Source organism: Oryctolagus cuniculus, chromosome 1 (assembly GCF_964237555.1).
Source record: "Oryctolagus cuniculus chromosome 1, mOryCun1.1, whole genome shotgun sequence".
NCBI lineage: Eukaryota > Metazoa > Chordata > Mammalia > Lagomorpha > Leporidae > Oryctolagus > Oryctolagus cuniculus.
The window spans coordinates 119,736,716-119,755,593 of record NC_091432.1 but is presented as its reverse complement, the minus strand read 5'-3'; the positions used below and the strand labels follow the sequence as shown (position 1 = coordinate 119,755,593).

Below are 18,878 nucleotides of genomic sequence, written 5' to 3'. Positions count from 1 at the left end.
GAAGGAAGAGCAGTTCACCTGCTCACAACCCTAACCCTGGGAGTCTCCCAAACCCTGGGCCACGGCACACCCTGTCTCCTTGGAGAGGCCTCCTGGTGAGTGGCCAGGACCTGCACCCACAAGAAGTTTCAAGGCCAGAAGCTCAGATAAGGAAAGCAAAACAAGGGCACAAAATTCACACAAATCACAGAGGGCCAGGTAACGGAAGCACCACCACCTGGAAGCAAGCCCAGGAGACTCGCCAGCCCTGCTGACAATGGGGCAGTGGTGGGAATGCCAACAGCTTTCCAATGTACCTGGTTACACTGCAGGATGTGACACCGGCAACTCCTCTAGACCCTGCCTCCCCCTGCATACTTCCCACGGGAACTCTCGCACCTTCTTCACTCTCCTCCTGTTCTCACTCTGCTCACCTGCCTGGCTTCTCTCTTTGGACATACTTTACCTGTCCATGTCTCCCGGGTGTCTTGGTTCTGCACACTCTCTCTGACCCCTGGAACTGCCACCTGGGCAAGGGCAACGGTAGCTACCCCTCTGAGGCCTATTCTGTGCTGGGAACACGAATGGTCAGAACAGAACACAGTATTTCTACTAACTTCCACAACAATGCAAGGAAGGAGGTGCTGTCTGTTTCATTTTCCAGACAAGGAACTTGGGCTCATTTGTTAAGACAACGTCAACTGTTCTCAGCAGAACAAGAACTGAATGCTGCCCCAATGCTGATTCCCAAAGTTAGGGCTCAAAAATGAACATTTTTAGCTGTGCGATCTCAAAGGCTTGAAACCTAGATACCCCACTTTTTTTTTTTTTTTAATTTATTTGACAGATAGAGTTAGACAGTGAGAGAGAGAGACAGAGAGAAAGGTCTTCCTTCCATTGGTTCACCCCCCAAATAGCTGCCACGGCCGGAACTACGTCAATCTGAAGCCAGGAGCCAGGTGCTTCTTCCTGGTCTCCCATGCAGGTGCAGGGGCCCAAGCACTTGGGCCATCCTCCACTGCCTTCCCAGGCCACAGCAGAGAGCTGGACTGGAAGAGAAGCAACCGGGACTAGAACCCAGTGTCCATAAGGATGCCGGTGCCGCAGGTGGAGGATTAACCAAGTGAGCCATGACGCCGGCCCCACCACATTTTTTATGGGGAAGTTGATCAGTACCTCAAATTTGAGGAACTATCGTGCCTCAGGCTGAGAGCACAGACACTGGGGCCAGGCTGCCTTGAGGCCTGTTTCCAGATCAACTGTGAAGACAAAATGAAGTGATGCACACAGAATGCTGAGAATAGTTCCTGCACCTAGCAAGTGTTCAGTAAGTTCCACACAGAACTCCCTGTCTTCTACATTATCCCATTCCTCCATGCACGCCCCCTGTCCACTTTAGCAAATGATCCTCCTATCCACCCAGTACCCACACTGGCCTGAGAAGCAGCCCACAATTTCCCTGCCTCTCCAGATCAACCCGTTTCTTTCTCTTTCTTCCCTTCTCCCTCTCTCTAGATTTATTGTTTATTTGAAAGAGTTAGAGAGAGAGGTCTTCCATGTACTGGTACACTCCCCAGATGGTCACAATGGCCAGGGCTAGCCAAGCTGAAGCCAGGAGCCAGGAGCTTCACTGGAGTCTCCTATGTGGGTGGCAGTGTCCCAAACACTTGGGCCATCTTCTGCTGCTTTTCTTAGGCCACTAGCAGGAGGTTGGCTGGGAAGTGGAGCAGCCACTCTTACCCACTATGCCACAACACCAGCTAGTCTGTAAGCACAGCCCAGCCCTGCTCCAGAGTCTTCCCCGCTGTCCCTGCCCTGGTTTAGACCCATGCTGGTTTTTACAGTCTTCCTGCTTTACTCTCATGCCACCCGCCACCGAGTCTGACCATGTTAGGTGTTTCTTTGTTTTTTTTTTAGGTTTATTTTTATTTGAAAGGCAGAGTTCCAGAGAGGGAGAGACAGAGACAGAGAGAGACAGGTCATCATCCACCGGTTCACTCCCCAAATGGCTGCAATGGCTGGAGCTAGGCCAGGCCAAAGCCAGGAGCCAGGAGCTTCTTCTGGGTCTCCCACGGGGGTGCAGGAGCCCAAGCACTTGAGCCATCTTCTGCTTTCCCAGGTGCATTCACAGGGAACTGGATTGGAAGTGGAGCAGCCAGGACTCAAACCAGCATTCTCACCGAATGCTCGTGCTGCAAGTGGCGGCTCTACCTGCTATGCCACAGCGCCAGTCCACCCATATGTGTGGGTGCCCCTGTCACACCAGATTTCTTACAGCTCCCCAAGTAACTCAGAGGATTCCAGCTCTCTGTGCTTCCAGACTTGCTCTTCCCTCTGCTTTGTCCAGCTAATAGACTTCTATTGGTACCTAAAGACCCAGGAGAGGGTCCTCTCCCTGCGAAGCCCTCACCAACTGAGCTGGTCATTCAGCTTCTGCAGCACACTTGTAGTTCCCAAAGACCACCAGAGTGCTTATGCCAGTACTGCAACTGTCCGTCTACGTTTCTTGGCCCTGTCAAGACTGGGGGCATAGGGGCCGGCACAGGCACTTGGTTAATCCTCCGCCTGCGGCACCAGCATCCCATATGGACACCGGGTTCTAGTCCCAGTTGCTTCTCTTCCAGTCCAGCTCTCTGCTGTGGCCTGGGAAGGCAGTGGAGGATGGCCCAAGTGCTTGGGCCCCTGCACCTGCATGGGAGACCAGGAGGAAGCACCTGGCTCCTGGCTTCGGGTCGGCGTAGTTCTGGCCGTAGCGGCCACTGGGGGGTGAACCAATGGAAGGAAGACCTTTCTCTTTGTCTCTCTCACTGTCTAACTCTATCTGTCAAATAAAAAAAAAAGTCTGGGGGGCATCACCGAGGATGCATGACCTTGGTGACCCTCCAGAGCCCAGCACAGGGCCTACACAGGGCATGCTCAGTAAATACAAAGGCTGCTCATGTGCTTGTTAGAAACAGTCAAGAAAGAACACGAGAATGCTTCTTTCAGTAGTTGGTAGAGCAGTGGAGTTTTATTTTCCAATGGAACTGCATAAAAATTGTGTGTAGTGACATACACCCTAGCCACACCAACTACTGTCAGGCTTCCTCTTCAACCCCAAATATGTACAACCACAACAGCACATGTGTTCCAAGACATTCCTATAAGATTCTGAACAGCAGAAGCTATCTATAAACATGGAAATGTGTGCAGGTAATTCAAAAAGTTCATGGAGGGGCTGATGTTGTGACGTAGTGGGTTAAGCCTCTCCCTGCAACACCAACATCCCATATGGGCACTGGTTTGAGTCCTAGCAGCTCCCTGCTAATGTGCCTGGAAGAGCAGTGGAAGATGGCCCAAGTCCTTGGGCCCTTGTACCCAAGTGGGAGACCTAGATGAAGCTCCTGGCTTCGGCCTGGCCTAGCCCCAGCCATTGCAGCCATCTGAGGAGTGAACCAGCAGATGGAAGGTCTCTCCCTCATTCTCTAACTTAGCCTTTCAAATAAATAAAATAAGTCTTTAAAAAAAATTCATGGAAAGGGGTCGGCATTAAGTCACTACTTGGGATGCCTGAATGCCATATGGGAGAGCTTGGGTTCAAGTCCCAACTCAGCTTCTGATCCAGCCTCCTGCTAATGCACACTGGAGGCAGCAGTGATGGCTCAAGAACTTGGGTCTGTGCCACTTACATGGAGACCCAGACATAGTTGCAGGCTCCTGAACTTGACATCATCCAGTCCCAGCTGTGGCAGGCATTTGGGGAGTGAACCAGCACATGGGAGATCTCTCTTTCTCTGTCTTTCAAATAAATAGAAAGTACATAAAACAAACAAACAAACAAAACCTCATGGCAAATGGAATTAAAAGTTTATTTTGGTACAAAAAATTCAAATCTTTGCCTAGTTTTAAAAAATACATATTTTTCCACAACCTTTTCAAAAACTCCTCATATACCTAGATTTCACAATTGTTTGGCACCAAAATAAAGTCCATCTTTTAACTCCACTTTCCACAAACTTGTTGAAATGCCCTAATATTTCTTTTCCACATAGAACACAAAACAAGTGCTAGGATTTTAAAAACAAAATAAATGAATAAAAATAAAAATTAAGCCTGCTTAAGCCAGAAGAAACTTGTGCAAATGATACACGGGATCCATGGACAACAATGGGGCTAGCCTCACCCAGAGAACAGGGCTGGCAGAACAGCGGCCTCCCGGGGAAACGGCATTCTCACGGGCCTGTCGACTTTCCTCCCCTTACTCCTCTGGGTGCAATCCACGCTGCAGCACCCACACTCAGCCCTCCCTTCTTCTGAGTCCAGGAGCAATGGCTGTGACCTCCCGGGTCAGATCACTCTCCACCAGGGAGAACAAATTCAGGGAGAGTAGGTGGCAAATGGTGCAGAGAGCAAGGGTGAGCAGTGAAGCCTTCCCTCCAGTGAGAGCCATGGAGTGGGCAAGAAAATGGCTCATCAATAAGCATCAATCATACTTAACTCTGAGTATGCACATGGGGCCAATTTCAGGCAGAGGCTCTGACTGGCACTGGGCCTAGGCTCAAGAAGATGTCAGAATCTGAGCTAAATGGCCTTGCATCTGGCCCAGTGGAAGGTGCTGCCAGTCAGTGAATGGAAGCCCTACTCCAAACAAACCCCAGGGACAGTAGGGCCCTGCCTCTTTTACTCTGACCCTGAGCTGCTGCAGGCTGCTCTGCTGTTAGTAAAACCAGGACTGGTCTTGGCCTAACCCAGCATGCGTCTTCACCTCTGGCGAGGGCTACTGCAGAATAGATGCAAATCTGATGGCCTGGACTCCTCTGAGATTCCCAGACAGCCTCAGTGCCATGCCCGTGTACCCCAGGTGCAGCCTAGGAACACAGCCAATCCCCTTCTCCATGAAACCCTCTTCAACCATTCCATAGTAAATGGCACCCAGCCCAGCCTAGGACTGTCCATGGCTGTGACTCTGTGCCTTTTTCTCATGCACTCATACTCTCACCTGTTGTAGAACTCTTTAGATCCCTGTACTGATTCTGAACAGAGGCAGCTCCACTGTGCCCCGCTGCCTGGCACAGTGCCTGGCCTGATAAGACCCCAGCAGATGCTTGCAGGAAAAGAAACCGGCCATGGGAACAGCACTTTGCATGTGAGACATGACAGCTAGTCACCTGGATGCTGAGGCTCTGGGACTCCAGGTAGGGTAAGGTAACATTCTTGTAGTCATCGCCTGTCTCCCGGACCAGGTGCAAGTCCTGGCGCAGGTACTTCTGCAGGTGTTTCTCTGTGGCAGGGTAGACCACGGTCGTCTTTATGTCTGCAATGACAACACAGCCCATGACTGGGAAAGCAGACCCCATATGCCATGCAGTCTGTTACACTCCCTTTCAACTCTCACCCAGGCTTTGATCCTTGACAAGGGGAGTCAATGGCCAAAAGATCTCAGCACTGAGAATCCACTCCCATGAGGATCTCATGCCATGAAACTCGTGAGCTGAGCCACACACATGACCTGGAATGCAAGGCTTTCAAGGAAGGGTCACAGGCCCCTTATCACTCTAACCCTCGCCCTTCCTCCTTCTTCCATCTTCCAGACACAGGAAGGAAGGTCCTTAACTCTTCTCATGTCCCACACATCTAGGAATGTGGCTTTCTGAACTCAAAGGTGAAAATGTGGTTTGAAACACAGGAGTCCTCCTGCAAGGAGGGGCAGCACAGCATAGGGGTTCAAGCCATGGATTCTGGGGCCACAGTGTTTTGAGTTCAAGACCTGGCTCCGCTCCCTCCTCTCCTCAAGTTGGGACCATGGCCCTGACTGAGAGCTCGGTCCAGTTATTTAACCTCTCTATGCCCCGACTTCCTCATTGCTAAACGAGCATAGTCACAACTCTTATGTCAGAGGATTAAGTGAGGTAATTACCTGTGAAGCACTGGGAACAATGTCTGGCACACAGTAAACACTACCTAAGTGCTGGAGAGTTTCATCCAAGGTTTCTCAACCTCTGCACCACTGCCACCGTGGCCTGGGTCACTCTGTGCTACAGAGGCTGCCCTGCATGCAGGATGCTGAACAGCAACACCTTCCCCAGAGCTCTGACAATCAAACATACTTCCAGACATTGCCAAATGTCCACTGTGCGACAAAACTGTCCCTGGCTGGGAATCACTATTTTTGTTTGTTTGTTTGTTTAAGATTTATTTATTTGAAAGACAAATTTACAGAAAGGTATAGGCAGAGAGAAGGAAGAGATATATATAGAGAGAGATCTTTCATCTGCTGGTTCACTCCTCAAATGGCTACAATGGCAAGAGCTGGGCTGATCCGAAGCCAGGAGCCAGGAGCCAGGAGCTTCTTCCAGGTCTCCCACACGGGTACAGGGACCCAAACACAAGGGCCATCATCCATTGCCTTCCCAGGCCATAGTAGAGAGCTGGATCAGAAGTGGAGCAGCCAAGACTTGAACCAGCACCCATATGGGATGCCGGCACTGCAGGTGACAGTTTTTACCTGCTACACCACAGCGCTGGCCCCAGGAATCACAGTTTTAATTAGAAGGAATCTTTATGGTTTTCCTAAACAGATTCTGTGCTAGTGTCCTGGTCCAACAACACCTGGTTTGGGTTAAGTCTTTCCCCTATTTTAAATAACATCTGGTACATTACTCTAACATTTATACAGGGCTTCAACACGGATCTTATGGCAGGAAAGGAAAATGGTGCTTCAAAGTCAGTGGGGATGTTTCTCCAAAGACCCACTCCCCCTGGGCAGCCTCCCCGGGACTCAGATCTGCTCTTCCAAGGAAATCCACAAAGGTAGAAGCCTGGAAGCTGTTTCACAGTCCAGGAAATTCTCATATTCACCTACACAGCCCAAGATCTGGCAAAGAACCCCCCCACCTACACTTTCAGATTTAGTCTGAGGATGTAGATGATTTAATCCCACTTTCTAGCTAAGTGGAAAGGGTTGATGACAAAGATTGAAAGACTTATCCGGCCCTATGCTGTGGGGTACGGCAGAGGCAAGACCAGAGGCCAGGCTTTCTTACCCTACAGTGGACACTCCTTCACCTCCGCGGCCTGGTGGGGATGCACCAAGGTGACACAGCAAGCACAGGACTCCTGGTGAGCGGCCGGCGTCCCAGCCCAACATGCTCCAGGGGCAAGGCAGCATGGTGGGAAAACACAGGCTGTGGACCCATGCTGGCCATGACCTCCCTCACTGCCCTGTGACTGCCTCTCAGGGTCTGAGTTTCCTCACTGGTTAAAGGGTAGTCATACAGTCTGCCTCAGCGAGTTAACATTAAACAAAACATGTTATCTGAATCAGCAGAGGTGTTAAATAAACATCGCACCAAGCTCTAGGAATCCCTGCCTCCATCCCCACAAAAGACACAATGGCCAGCTCACAACCCTGCAGGCAGCAGCTTCTTACTCTTCATTGCTTCCTAACAGGCCAGGTAGAGGCCTAGCACAGCAAGACCCCAAGAAGGAGTAGACTGCCTGAAATAGATAGAGTGAGGCTCCTGCAGTGGACGTGGGGAAAATCCCATGCTACCTGCAGAGGAGCTTGGAGATGAGAAAAGGTAGCTTGGAGCCAATCAGTCTGGGTCTGATCTCTACCACACACTTAGAAGCTGTGTAAATCTGGGCAAGTGACTGACTCTGCTACTGTTCTCTTCACCTATGCACCTGGGAGAAATAATAACAGCACCTATCCTGCTGTCAGTTGGTTGGAGATGGAAAGCGTTCAGAGAAGTGCCGCACAAAAAGCAGAGCAACTCAGCAAAAGCTATTACTCTCACTGTTGCTTTAGTTGCCTGGCTTGGGCTGCAGAGGAAGCTGAGGCAGTGGACTCCCCCGGAGTGGGGAGATGGCTGGGAACAACTGCAGAATCACATCAGAGAATAGTCTAACTGTTGGCAGCGGACACACAACCCTGGGGCACTGCTGGGGGCTCCTGGCTATTCCAGATCAGAAAGCCATGGGACCAGTGTGCAAGCTCTCATGTGTCTGCCTGGGCTTGTCCAAAGACCTGCCCCAGCCACCCAGGGTGTCGGGGAAACAGGCACCTCTCCAAGCCAGCCCCCGCTCCTTGTACCCTTGGCAGCCAGCAGAAAATCCAGAAGTCTGATGCGCCAATTGCTCACTTCCTGCCATCCTTCCTCCTTCCCTAAGACACCCCTGCCTGCTCCTAGGTACCGCACGGCACACTCCGAGGGCCCTCCTCAGAGCCCACCCCTCCTCAGGGCTCAGTTTCTCTCAGACCTCCAGGGAAGCCCTGGCACAGTGGTGTCAGGGCCAGAGGCTGCCCTTTCAAACCATTGAATGCTCCGCCAGTTTCCTGCTGTGGTCTGCAAGACCCTCGGTCACCTTGCCCTGCCTTCTCTCCAACTGCGTTCAGTGCCCCCACTTCCCCTTGATGCCTTACTGCAGCTGTGCTGACTCCGCATGGTTTCACTACCTCACACCCGGGACCTGCCCACTCTGGGCCCTGTTGGAGTGGCTCCCACCGCCTAGCAGTCTGTCCCACTGGGGAAAACACGCCCCTTGCTTGCCTCCCCCAGTTCTCTAAGGTCAGCAGCCCTGGCTAAAACAGCATCCTAACCTCATGCACTTGATCTCCTCCCTGCTTTTTCTTCCCTTACCTGAGAGTGGAGTACAGGTTTAGTGCCTAACCACCCCTCCCCATTAGAGTCACCTCCAGGGAGACAGGCATTCGGTTTTTTAATCATTTATCCCAACACCTGGAATAGCACGTGGCATAGAGTAAGTACTCGGCAAACATTCACTGAACACATGAATCAATGGATCTTTTCAGACTTTAAACCTAGAACATTTTTGTCCCAAGCGGAATAAAACCCCTTGATAAAAATCAATAATTTCCCAACACTGAATTTACCATTGGCCGCTCCCAAATAAACCCTGGTGTTTTCCTTAATGCCCATCAAGACGCTGAGCTGTGGCTGATCTTTAGAAGGAGCTTGGTCAAGAGTCCCTGACTGACCAACTCAAACCATCACTTTAAAATATGCTCAGGGATGGGACACATACACAGTCCCAACACTCCCTCTCCCCAGATTGCTTATTAACTACAAAGGGCAAACAAGTCGTACCTCCAAGTGAGAGGTGGTGACAACACTCGGAACAGGACAAACCGACATGAACTGTCTCCTGATAGGATGTGATATTCTGGTTAAAAGTGTATAACCTGAACCCAATCATAAGAAAATAACACCAAACCAAAATCCAGGAGTACTCTATAAAACAAGTGGCTTTGTAACTTTTCAAAAGTGTCAAAGGAGCAGGATTTTGGCACGGTGGCTAAGACGGGGGCTGGGACACCACATAGAATATGGGAGTGCCTGGGTTCAAGTCCCAGCTCTGTTCCGGATTCCACCTTCCTGCTAATGAGCATCCTGGAAGGCAGCATGGGATGGCTCAAAGGACTTGGGTAGCTGCCATCTAAGTGGGAGACTTGGACTGAGTTCCAGGTTCCTGGTTCTGGCCTGGACCAGCTGCAGACACTGCCAGTGTTTGGGGAGTGAGATGGTGATCTCTCTTTCTTGATCTGTCCCTCAAATAAATAAACAATTCTTTTAAAGGGTCAAGATTAGGAAAGACAAAGAAAGGCTGAGGAATTACTCAGATCAAAGGGGACTAAGGAAACGTGACTAATGGGATTGGAGTAGATCCTGGATCCGGGAGGAGTCCTGCTTTACACAGTACTGAAACAATCGGCACTGTTTAATAATGGATGCTATGTTGCCTAACAGTTTTGTGTAAATGTGCTCTCCTGAAGTCTGAAATTAATCACTGTATCCTTCTTTTCCCTAACCCCAGCCAGAACGATTATTCTTCTATGTGTATGTGGAGAGAGAAAAAACAAATGTGGCCAAATGTTAACAATAGGTCAAACAGGACTGGTGTGAGGGAGTGCTTTGTACTACTCTCACAACTTTCCTGTAAGGTTGACTTTTTTCTTCCTTTTTATTTATTTATTTATTTTTTTAAGAAAAAGTTACAAAACCAAGTTGATACCTCGTGGAACCTCAGCTTGAATTGCTAATGGATGCACGAGGCACTGTTCTAGACCCAAAATATATATTAAGTTATTTATGCCTCAGGACCAAGTTGGGGTTTTATCACAATCCCATCTTACACACAAGGAGGCCAAGGACCCATGGTACTGTGTGGTGAAGCAACATCCTGCTCCCTTGGCACCAGCACAGGGGCAGCCAGTGTGCCTCCACAGACCAGCAGATGAGGCTGACAACCTGCTCAGGTTCTTTCTCTGCCAAGGACAAGCAACGCCTGCAACTCCTCTCCCCAGAAGCTTTTCTCTGTGGTTGGAGAAGCAAAGGAAAATTCTCCAACCCTGACCTCCTGCTGGCATTCTTACCCAAACAGCTGATGAGAACCCCAAACCCCTCAAAACTCACCCCTTAGCAACCTGTTAAGGGAACCTCCCTGACACCCTTACAAAGCTCCTCCTACCTACCATGCTTTCAAAATTTTTATTTATTTTAATTTCATTTTATTTGAAAGGCAGAGAGCAAGAGAATGAATGAATCTTTCATCAATTGGTTCACTTCCCAAATGCCAACAGCCAGGAACTAGAAACTCCATCTCCTAGGTGGATATGAGGGACCCTAGTATTTGAGCCATCACCTGCTGCCTCCCAGGTACATATTAGCTGGAAGCTGGAATCAGAAGCAGAGGCAGACTGAAACCCAGGCACTCCTATATGGGATGCAGGCATCCCAAGCAGCATCTTAATCATCCATGTAGGCCGGCACCGTGGCTCAATAGGCTAATACTCCACCTAGCGGCGCCGGCACACCGGGTTCTAGTCCCAGTTGGGGCGCCGGATTCTGTCCCGGTTGCCCCTCTTCCAGGCCAGCTCTCTGCTGTGGCCAGGGAGTGCAGTGGAGGATGGCCCAAGTGCTTGGGCCCTGCACCCCATGGGAGAACAGGAGAAGCACCTAGTTCCTGCCTTCGGATCAGCGCAGTGCGCCGGCTGCAGCGCGCCGGCCGTGGCGGCCATTGGAGGGTGAACCAACGGCAAAGGAAGACCTTTCTCTCTGTCTCTCTCACTATCCACTCTGCCTGTCAAAAAAAAAAAAAAAAAAAAAAAAAAAAACAACAACAACAACAAAAAACACACACAACACATCCATGTCAAATGCTCACCTCTATCACACTTTTTAAATTTGATTATATTTATACATCAAGGTGTATTTATTTGCACACAGGTTAAAGAGTCAAATGACCTTGTGTGTTAAAGCTTTTCTGCTCCTCCCTGATCCTGACTTCCAGCTTCTCAAAGGCACTGCTTTCAATTCTTCCAGCCATTTCACTGTTTCTGTTCTGCGATCGTCCCTAATTGGGTCTTTTTATCTTGTTCCTCCATGACCTTTCAGTTTTATTGCTGGTGGACTTACTGACCGCCCATTATGGAGAACAGGGATTTTTTCTCTTTTCACCTGCATTCTGCCGACCTTGCATAGGTGCACCCCCCCCCCCACGGGTGCATAGATACTTCCAACCCCTCTATAGTCACATTACATTTGGAAAAACCAGTATTTAACAGTGACACTATTATAATGATGTAAATGCTATAAATGTAAAAACTGCTCAAGAGTACACTAAGAGCATTTTTCCTTTGTAGTACAATTTGTGGGATATAAAACTAGTATTTACTTAATTTTCTATAAACTTGTCACTGATTCATCCCAAATCTACTTCTCTGTTTACAGAAATCTCTTGATGTTTTAAAACTCAGCAGGCACAGGAGCAACACATCTTACCAGAGCCTCTCACCCAGCCCCACCCAGTTCCATGCAGTATCATCCTGGGGTTTCCTTCCCCTTTCTCTTGAACTGGGCACCTTGTTTCCCAGATCCATCATCTTCCTCTTTCATAATTATGTCCTTATTTTGCTAAAGAAGTAATTTTAAAACTTCATAGTTTGGCATTATTATTGAAACTTAACTCTCAGAATTTTCATTTGGAAATCACACAAATATTCCAACTTCATGAAATAATTTACTAAGTACACAAGTGGATCAGTAGATGGGCATTCAAAGTTTCACCAGCACATAAAAGTGAAATAATTTTGCCTCCGAAATCTACTATGAGAATGCAACAAATGACTGTAGGAATGAAATTTTAATACTTTTAGCATTACTTGAAAATCTTACTCAGTAAAAGAAGTATAGACCAACAATGATATCCAGTGGTTTGGGTTGGGATTTCTTTCTACCTTATGATGTATGAAAGTGATACACACACAGTCAGTGAAAACCAGCTTTCAAATTTGAGTTTTGCTTTCCCTGGGCTAGTGACAAGCAGACTGACCCTCTCTCTCTACGCTGGGCAGCTAGCCCTGCGATCCTGACAGCAAACAACTGGGACCCTCAGCATACTGTGTTGCTAAGGTGGAATGTCCAGCAGGTTAGGCAGAGTAAATCCATTTGTGACTTGGCATATTTTCAGCTTATGAGGAGTTCACCAGGACATAACCCCGCTGGAAGTCAAGGAGTATGTGTATCTGTGTCATGTGTGTACTTTATCACTGAAGTATACACCTGCTTTGAAAAATAAATATATCAGCTTGAATTTAACATTAAAGTGGAAATAAAAACAGCACTTTTAAAGCTGAGTCTCTATCATTCAAGGCAAAAGACAAACTGTACTTTGAAAATAGAGCTACTCAGATAGGATTAAAAAGTCTCTTCTGAGTAACTGAACAGAATTAATGGAATTTATAAATTGTGTATCTTAATTTATACTTCTATTTGCTGTATGTAAAGGTAAGATATTTAAATCAACATGTTAAATATAAATAAACACTATCAGCAACGAACCCCAGTGTGCACCAGAATGAGCTGACTCAGGGGGCCTGCAGTAGTGTCAGGAAATCTGCATTTCCAACAGTGTCAGGCAATGCTGTTGCTGCTTGCTCCAGGGACCTCAGAGCAAGAACCACTGCTGTAAAGCACAAACCCAAGTTGCAAGGAAATAAACTGTGAGACTTGGAATATCTGAAAGCATCTTTTTTAAAAAATATTTGTTTTATTTATTTGAAAGACAGAGTTAGAGAGAGAGGTAGAGCCAGAGAGAGAGAGAGAGAGAGAGAGAGAGAGAGAGAGGTTTTCCATCTGCTGATTCACCCCCCAAATGACTGCAATGGCCAGAACTGAGCTGATCCAAAGCCAGGATCCAGGAGCTTCTTCCGGGTCTCCTACATGGGTGCAGGGACTCAAGGATCTGGGCCATCTTCTACTGCTTTCCCAGGTCATAGTAGAGAGCTGGATTGTTAGTGGAACAGCCAGGAATCGAATCAGCGCCCATATGGGATGCTGCACTGCAGGCCGGGACTTTAACCTGCTGTGCCACATACCAGCGCCTGAAAGCATCTTTATTCTACACTCACATTTAAGACACTGGCTGACGAACTCTAGGTTGGAAAACAATGACCCTGGACATCTGAATGCTACTGCAGAGCGGGCAAACATGATTCTAACTCCCAGTCCTGTATATGTGACCCTTTGCTTTCTGTCCCCATGCCCTGATCATACTGATGAGTCTGAGTTGGTTTATTATCATTTGTTGCACTAGGTAACTGCTGGAGGCTCTTTCAGTCTCAAAAACCATGTTCTACCTTCAATCCCAGGAAACTATTTTGAATGATTTCTTCTTTAAAAATTTTATCAGGGGCTGGCATTGTGATGCCAGCATCCCATATGGGCACTAGTTAGTGTCCCAGCTGCTCCACCTCTGATCCAGCTCCTTGCTAATGGCTGGGAAAAGCATTGGAAAATGGCCAAAGTGTTTGGGCTCTTGCACCCACGTGGGAGACCCAGATGAAGTTCCTGTCCATGGCTCTGGCCTGGCCCAGTGCTGGCCGTTGCGGCCATCTCAGAAGTGAACCAGTGGATGGAAACTCTTTCTCTCTCTCTCTCTCTCTTTCCCTCTCTCTGTAACTATGATATTCAAAATAAATAAATATTTTTAAAAATAAAATAAAAATAGGACGTTACATGTGTTTGAGTCAGAGAGACAGTGAGTATGACCATCTACCAGTAGCATGGAATACACCCCTCTCTCCCATGGGGGTGGCAGGAACCTGATCATCTGAGCCATCATTGCTGCCTCTAAGGGTCTGAATTGGCAGGAAGCTGGCAGTACCCAGAGCCAGGAATTGAACCCAAGTACTCCAGTGTGGGGTGTGGGCAACCTAACTGGCGTCTTCACCACTAGGCTAAACACTCGCTTCCCCTTGAATTATTTCTTTGATGACTTTCCTCATTTTCTATGCTTTTTCTTTCTGGAATACCTATCTGAATATTTTGATTCATCAGCCAGTTATCCTTCTGTTTCCATCTCTTTGTTTTTTTGATCCACCTTTAAAGAAATTCTTAAACTCATCTTCTACTCTTCTATTTCTAAAACTTTTCATTCCTGCTCTATTTCTAATTTCTAAGGCCTTTTAAAAGAATCCCTTATTCATATTATCTTGTCCTTATGCACTCATTGTAGCATTTCTCTAAGGTTAATGGTAGCTTTTGAAGTTGTATTCTCCCCACAGTTTCTGTTTCTTCCAAGTTTCCTTCATTTCCTTTTATTTTATTGTTCAACTGAGCTTTACTTGGAAACAGGGTAGCCTGTGTCCAACCACTCAAAGTTCTTTTGTTTTGCTTTGTTTTAATCTGAAAGGCAGAATTAGAAAGAGTGAGGAAGGAGGGAGAGTCAGAAAGAGATCTTCCATCCATTGGTTCAATCCCCAAATAGCAGCAATAGCCAGTCCAAAGCCAGGAGCCAGGAGCTTCTTCTGGCTCTCCCATGTGGGTGCAGGGGCCCAAGCACTTGGCACATCTGCTGCTGCTTTCCCAAGTGCACTAGCAGGGAGCTGGATCGGAAGTGGAGCAGCTGGGACTCAAACTGGTGCCTATATGGGATGCTGGCACAGCAAGTGGCAGGCAGCTTTACCTGCAATGCTACAGTGCCAGCCCTTACTCACTCACATTTAAGAGCAGAGCACTACAAGGCTGACGGGTAACTGTGGATACAGGTATATGCCATTTCACTTAGAAGTGTGTGTATGCAGCTGTATACACATAAATACACACAGGAAAAAGTCTGCGTGTTTGTTTCCTGGAACAAATGGGACACTTGTGTAATGAATATATTAAAAAACAGGAGCAGTCAGATCAGTGCGGTGCGCCGGCTGCAGCACGCTGGCCGCGGCGGCCATTGGAGGGTGAACCAACGGCAAAGGAAGACCTTTCTCTCTGTCTCTCTCTCTCACTGTCCACTCTGCCTGTCCAAAAAACAAAAAACAAAAACAAAAACAAAAACAAACAAACAAAAAAACAGGAGCAGGCACTGCGGTGCAGTAGGTTAAGCTGCTGCTTATGATACCGGCGTCCCACACTGGAGTACCTGTTAGGAGTCCTGCATGCTCCGCTTTCAATCCAGCTCCCTGCTAATGTGTCTGGGAAGCAGAAGACGGCCCAGTGCTTGGGCCCCTGCATCCACATGGAAGACCTAGATGGCATTCCTGGCTCCTGGCTTCAGACTGGGAAGACCCGGCTGTACAGCCATTTGAACAGTGAAAATGATCTCTCTGTCTCTCCCTCCTTCTCTTGTCATCCTACCTTAAAAAAAAAAAAAAAAAAAAAAAAAAAAAAGATTTTATTTATTTGAGAGGTAGAGTTACAGAAAGTAAGAGACAGAGAGACAGAGAGAAAGGTCATCCATCCACTGGTTCACTCCTCAAATGGCCACAATGGCTGGAGCTGCGCCGATCCAAAGCCAGGAGCCAGGAGCTTCTTCCGGGTTTCCCATGTGGGTGCAGGGGCCCAAGCTCTTGGGCCATCTTCCACTGCTTTCCCAGGCCATGGCAGAGAGCTGGATCAGAAGGGGAGCAACTGGGACTATAGAACCACTGCCCATATGAGATGTGGGCACCGCAGGAGGAGGACTAACCTACTGCGCCACAGCATCTGCCCCTCTGCCTTTCAAATACATAAATAAATAAGCCTTAAAAAAACCATATTTAACCTAGCGGTTAAGACTCTCACATCCCACATTAGAGCATCTGGATTTGATTCCCAGCTCCAGCTCTTGACTCCAGCTTCCTGCTAATGCAGACCCTGGGAAATAGCAGTGATGACTCAAATAATTGGGTCCCTGACACACTGGTAGGAGATCTGGATTGCATTTCTGGCTTCAGCCCCAGCTGCAGTCCAGACCTGGTGATTGCAGGCATATGGGGGAGTGACTCAGTAGACGGAAGTTCTGTCTCACTAATAAATTTTTAAAAATTAAAACTAAGCCACCCTTTATGACTGAGCCCCAACTGAGGGGTTAAGTAATTTGCAGAAGACCAGGAACCCAGGCAGTCAGGTCCTTTGTTCACTCTGCCTTTCCCTTTCCCACAGGGCCTTTCTCACCCCACGCTGCAGCCACGTTTCCCAACAGCAGCCCTATGAGATGAGAGAGACACATCAACAGCCATCAGCAAAACCAAAAGGCGTCATGAAGTGCCAGAGTGATTGGGGCTGCAGGCTGGGGGTAGGGGTAGGTCAGAGTGTGCAGAGATAGTAACTACATGGCCCTCCCCTGCTCCTGCTCAGAGACACTTCCTGAGGAGGGAAGGGAAGCAGAGCCCCACTCCCTTCCATTCTGGAAGGCTGTTTGAGGAGGTCCTTAATAGGGTACACTGCAGCCAGATACTGCAGAAAAATGGGGAAGGGGACCCTACTCCCCACTGAATGGTCACAACAGGGACAATGGCTATTTTAAACCACATTTGTGGCAAAACTCCCAAATATGATGGTGTAAGATCATGGGGAGGTAGGCATGAGATGGGGATACAGGGTCTCAGAAGAGGGACCTGGTGGTGGTATGGAGCCCATGTGGGACTCAGGGCTGCAGTTCTTTCTCCACAGGAATGTCCTAGCAGTGGGAATGGTCACACTGATGCATCCCAGATGAACAGTGGCTCTGTAAACACATGTTCCTTGTCTTTGCAGTTCAGATCAGCAGGCAGCTATGCCTCTGACTAGACCTTGAGGAGCTCCTGCAAGGCCTTCTCCAATAAACACAGCCACCCCTCATTCCCCACCTGGACACCAAAGCCCAACTGTTCTCAGAGGTGGGAGGGAGGGCTGTCCAGAGGGAAGTTAAGAGCAGCTGCCTCCCTGCTCCCTGCCAAGCTAGCTTAGCCAAATCCCCAGGAAAACGCTGCTGTGCCTGAAACATGAAAATGCAAACCACAGACAGTCTGCTCTCCTTCCCATACACATGTTCAAACAGGACGGCTTCCCAGCCAGGCTGATGCCTGCTACACGATGAGGTCATTTCCATGGCTCGGGCTGTGGCTTTTGCTCTTTCACTAGGATGAGCCAGTTTCCACTTATTTGACCCAGATGTGCAGGCCCAGGACAGCAGGGAGAAGCAACAGTGAGGCAGGATGCCAGTGGGACACCCGCTCCCACAGCCCCACACAAGGGCTAGGTAGCGGCAGCAGGGGACCAGCTGGACAACTTGGGCTTGGCAGGTGCTGCTCATCACCCAAGGACACCCAGAGAAGGCCCATGGGGAGAGGTTGGCGGCAGGCTCTTCCAGATCTGCACTTTCTTGCCTCCTCTGGGATCCGCTTGGGCTAGGCAACACTCTCCTTGCCTGGCCTCTGGTCTCATGGTAAGAGAGACCAGGCATTGGGGTGGGGGGCATGGGGGAGGACGGGGGAGGCTGGTGGCTCAGATTAGAAGTCATCCTCAAATAGAAGGCCAGGGTGGGGTGTTCCCAATCCCACACTACAGGGTATAGAGGCCTGGGGAGACCACCACACCAAGGGTGAACAAAGCTGATGCATGCTGGCAGGACGCTGCTGGAAGCCCCGACCACTCCATAGCAAACATCTAATTGCTAATTACCTGTCTCTGCGGGAACAGAGAAGCTTCTCTGGGCAGACGCTGACTTTAGCAAGCCCCTGGAGCTTACAGACTCTTTGTGCAAGTCCTTCTCTCCCTCTCCTTGGTCCTCTGGAGTCTGGGAGGGACACGAGAGGGGGTGCTGTCAGGACTTGATGACAAAACTCCAGGTCTGCAGATCCCTTAGGTAACTCTGAACGCAGCCACAGGGCCACGGGAGGCCTTTGGGTCCCATGAAGGCTTCTTTGGATGGGCAGCTGCTGCTGGAGGGTGGCTGTGTGGCTGAGGGCACCCTGCAAAGCCCCACTCCAACTGAAGGATGGGGCTGACTTGTAAGGAGAGCGGTACTGCCGGAGGGCAGTCCTGACCTCAAAGCTGAGACCCCTACTTCCACACACGCAGGAAGAAACTACTCTGGGGTTGAGCAGACAACTCTACAAAAAAGGACTGTTAGAGCGTTCTAAAATAAAGCCCCTCTTTTAACTTCGTGCCTAAAGGCATTTCCTTTTTTTTTTTTTTTTTAAGATTTATTTTATTTATTTGAATGTCAGAATTAGAAAGAGGGAGAAACAGAGATTCTCCATCCCCTGGTTCACTCTCTAAATGGCTACCACAGCTGGAGCTGGGCCAGGTGGAAGCCAGGAGCCAGGAGCTTCTTCTGGGTCTCAACATGGGTGCAGGGGTGCATTAGCAGGGAACTGGACTGGAAGCAGAGAAGCTGGGACTTGAACCGGCGCCCATATGGGGTGCTGGTGCTGCAGTCGGTGGCTTAACCTGCTATGCCGCAGTACCAGCCCCTAAAGGCATTTCCTAACTCACTCTGAAAGAATTATCATTCCTGTCCCAATGCTACATCACTAGATATTGCTTTATGGGGGGTGAGGAGAGGGTGGAGGAAAGGCGCAAGGCAATGGCCGGTGCCGCAGCTCACTAGGCTAATCCTCCGCCTGCGGCACCGGCACCCCAGATTCTAGTCCTGGT

General features: G+C 48.9%; 1 protein-coding gene across 2 annotated transcripts in view; it reads right to left on the bottom strand.

Moving 5' to 3' along the window:
* DCPS (decapping enzyme, scavenger) overlaps positions 1 to 18,878 on the bottom strand; it is a 48,601-nt gene that overhangs the window by 9,039 nt on the left and 20,684 nt on the right. For both annotated transcript variants that reach the window (XM_002708301.5, XM_070048293.1), the window contains exon 3: positions 5,127 to 5,272. In XM_002708301.5, the coding sequence (XP_002708347.1) occupies positions 5,127 to 5,272 (146 nt within the window). The remainder of the gene's footprint in view (positions 1 to 5,126; positions 5,273 to 18,878) is intronic.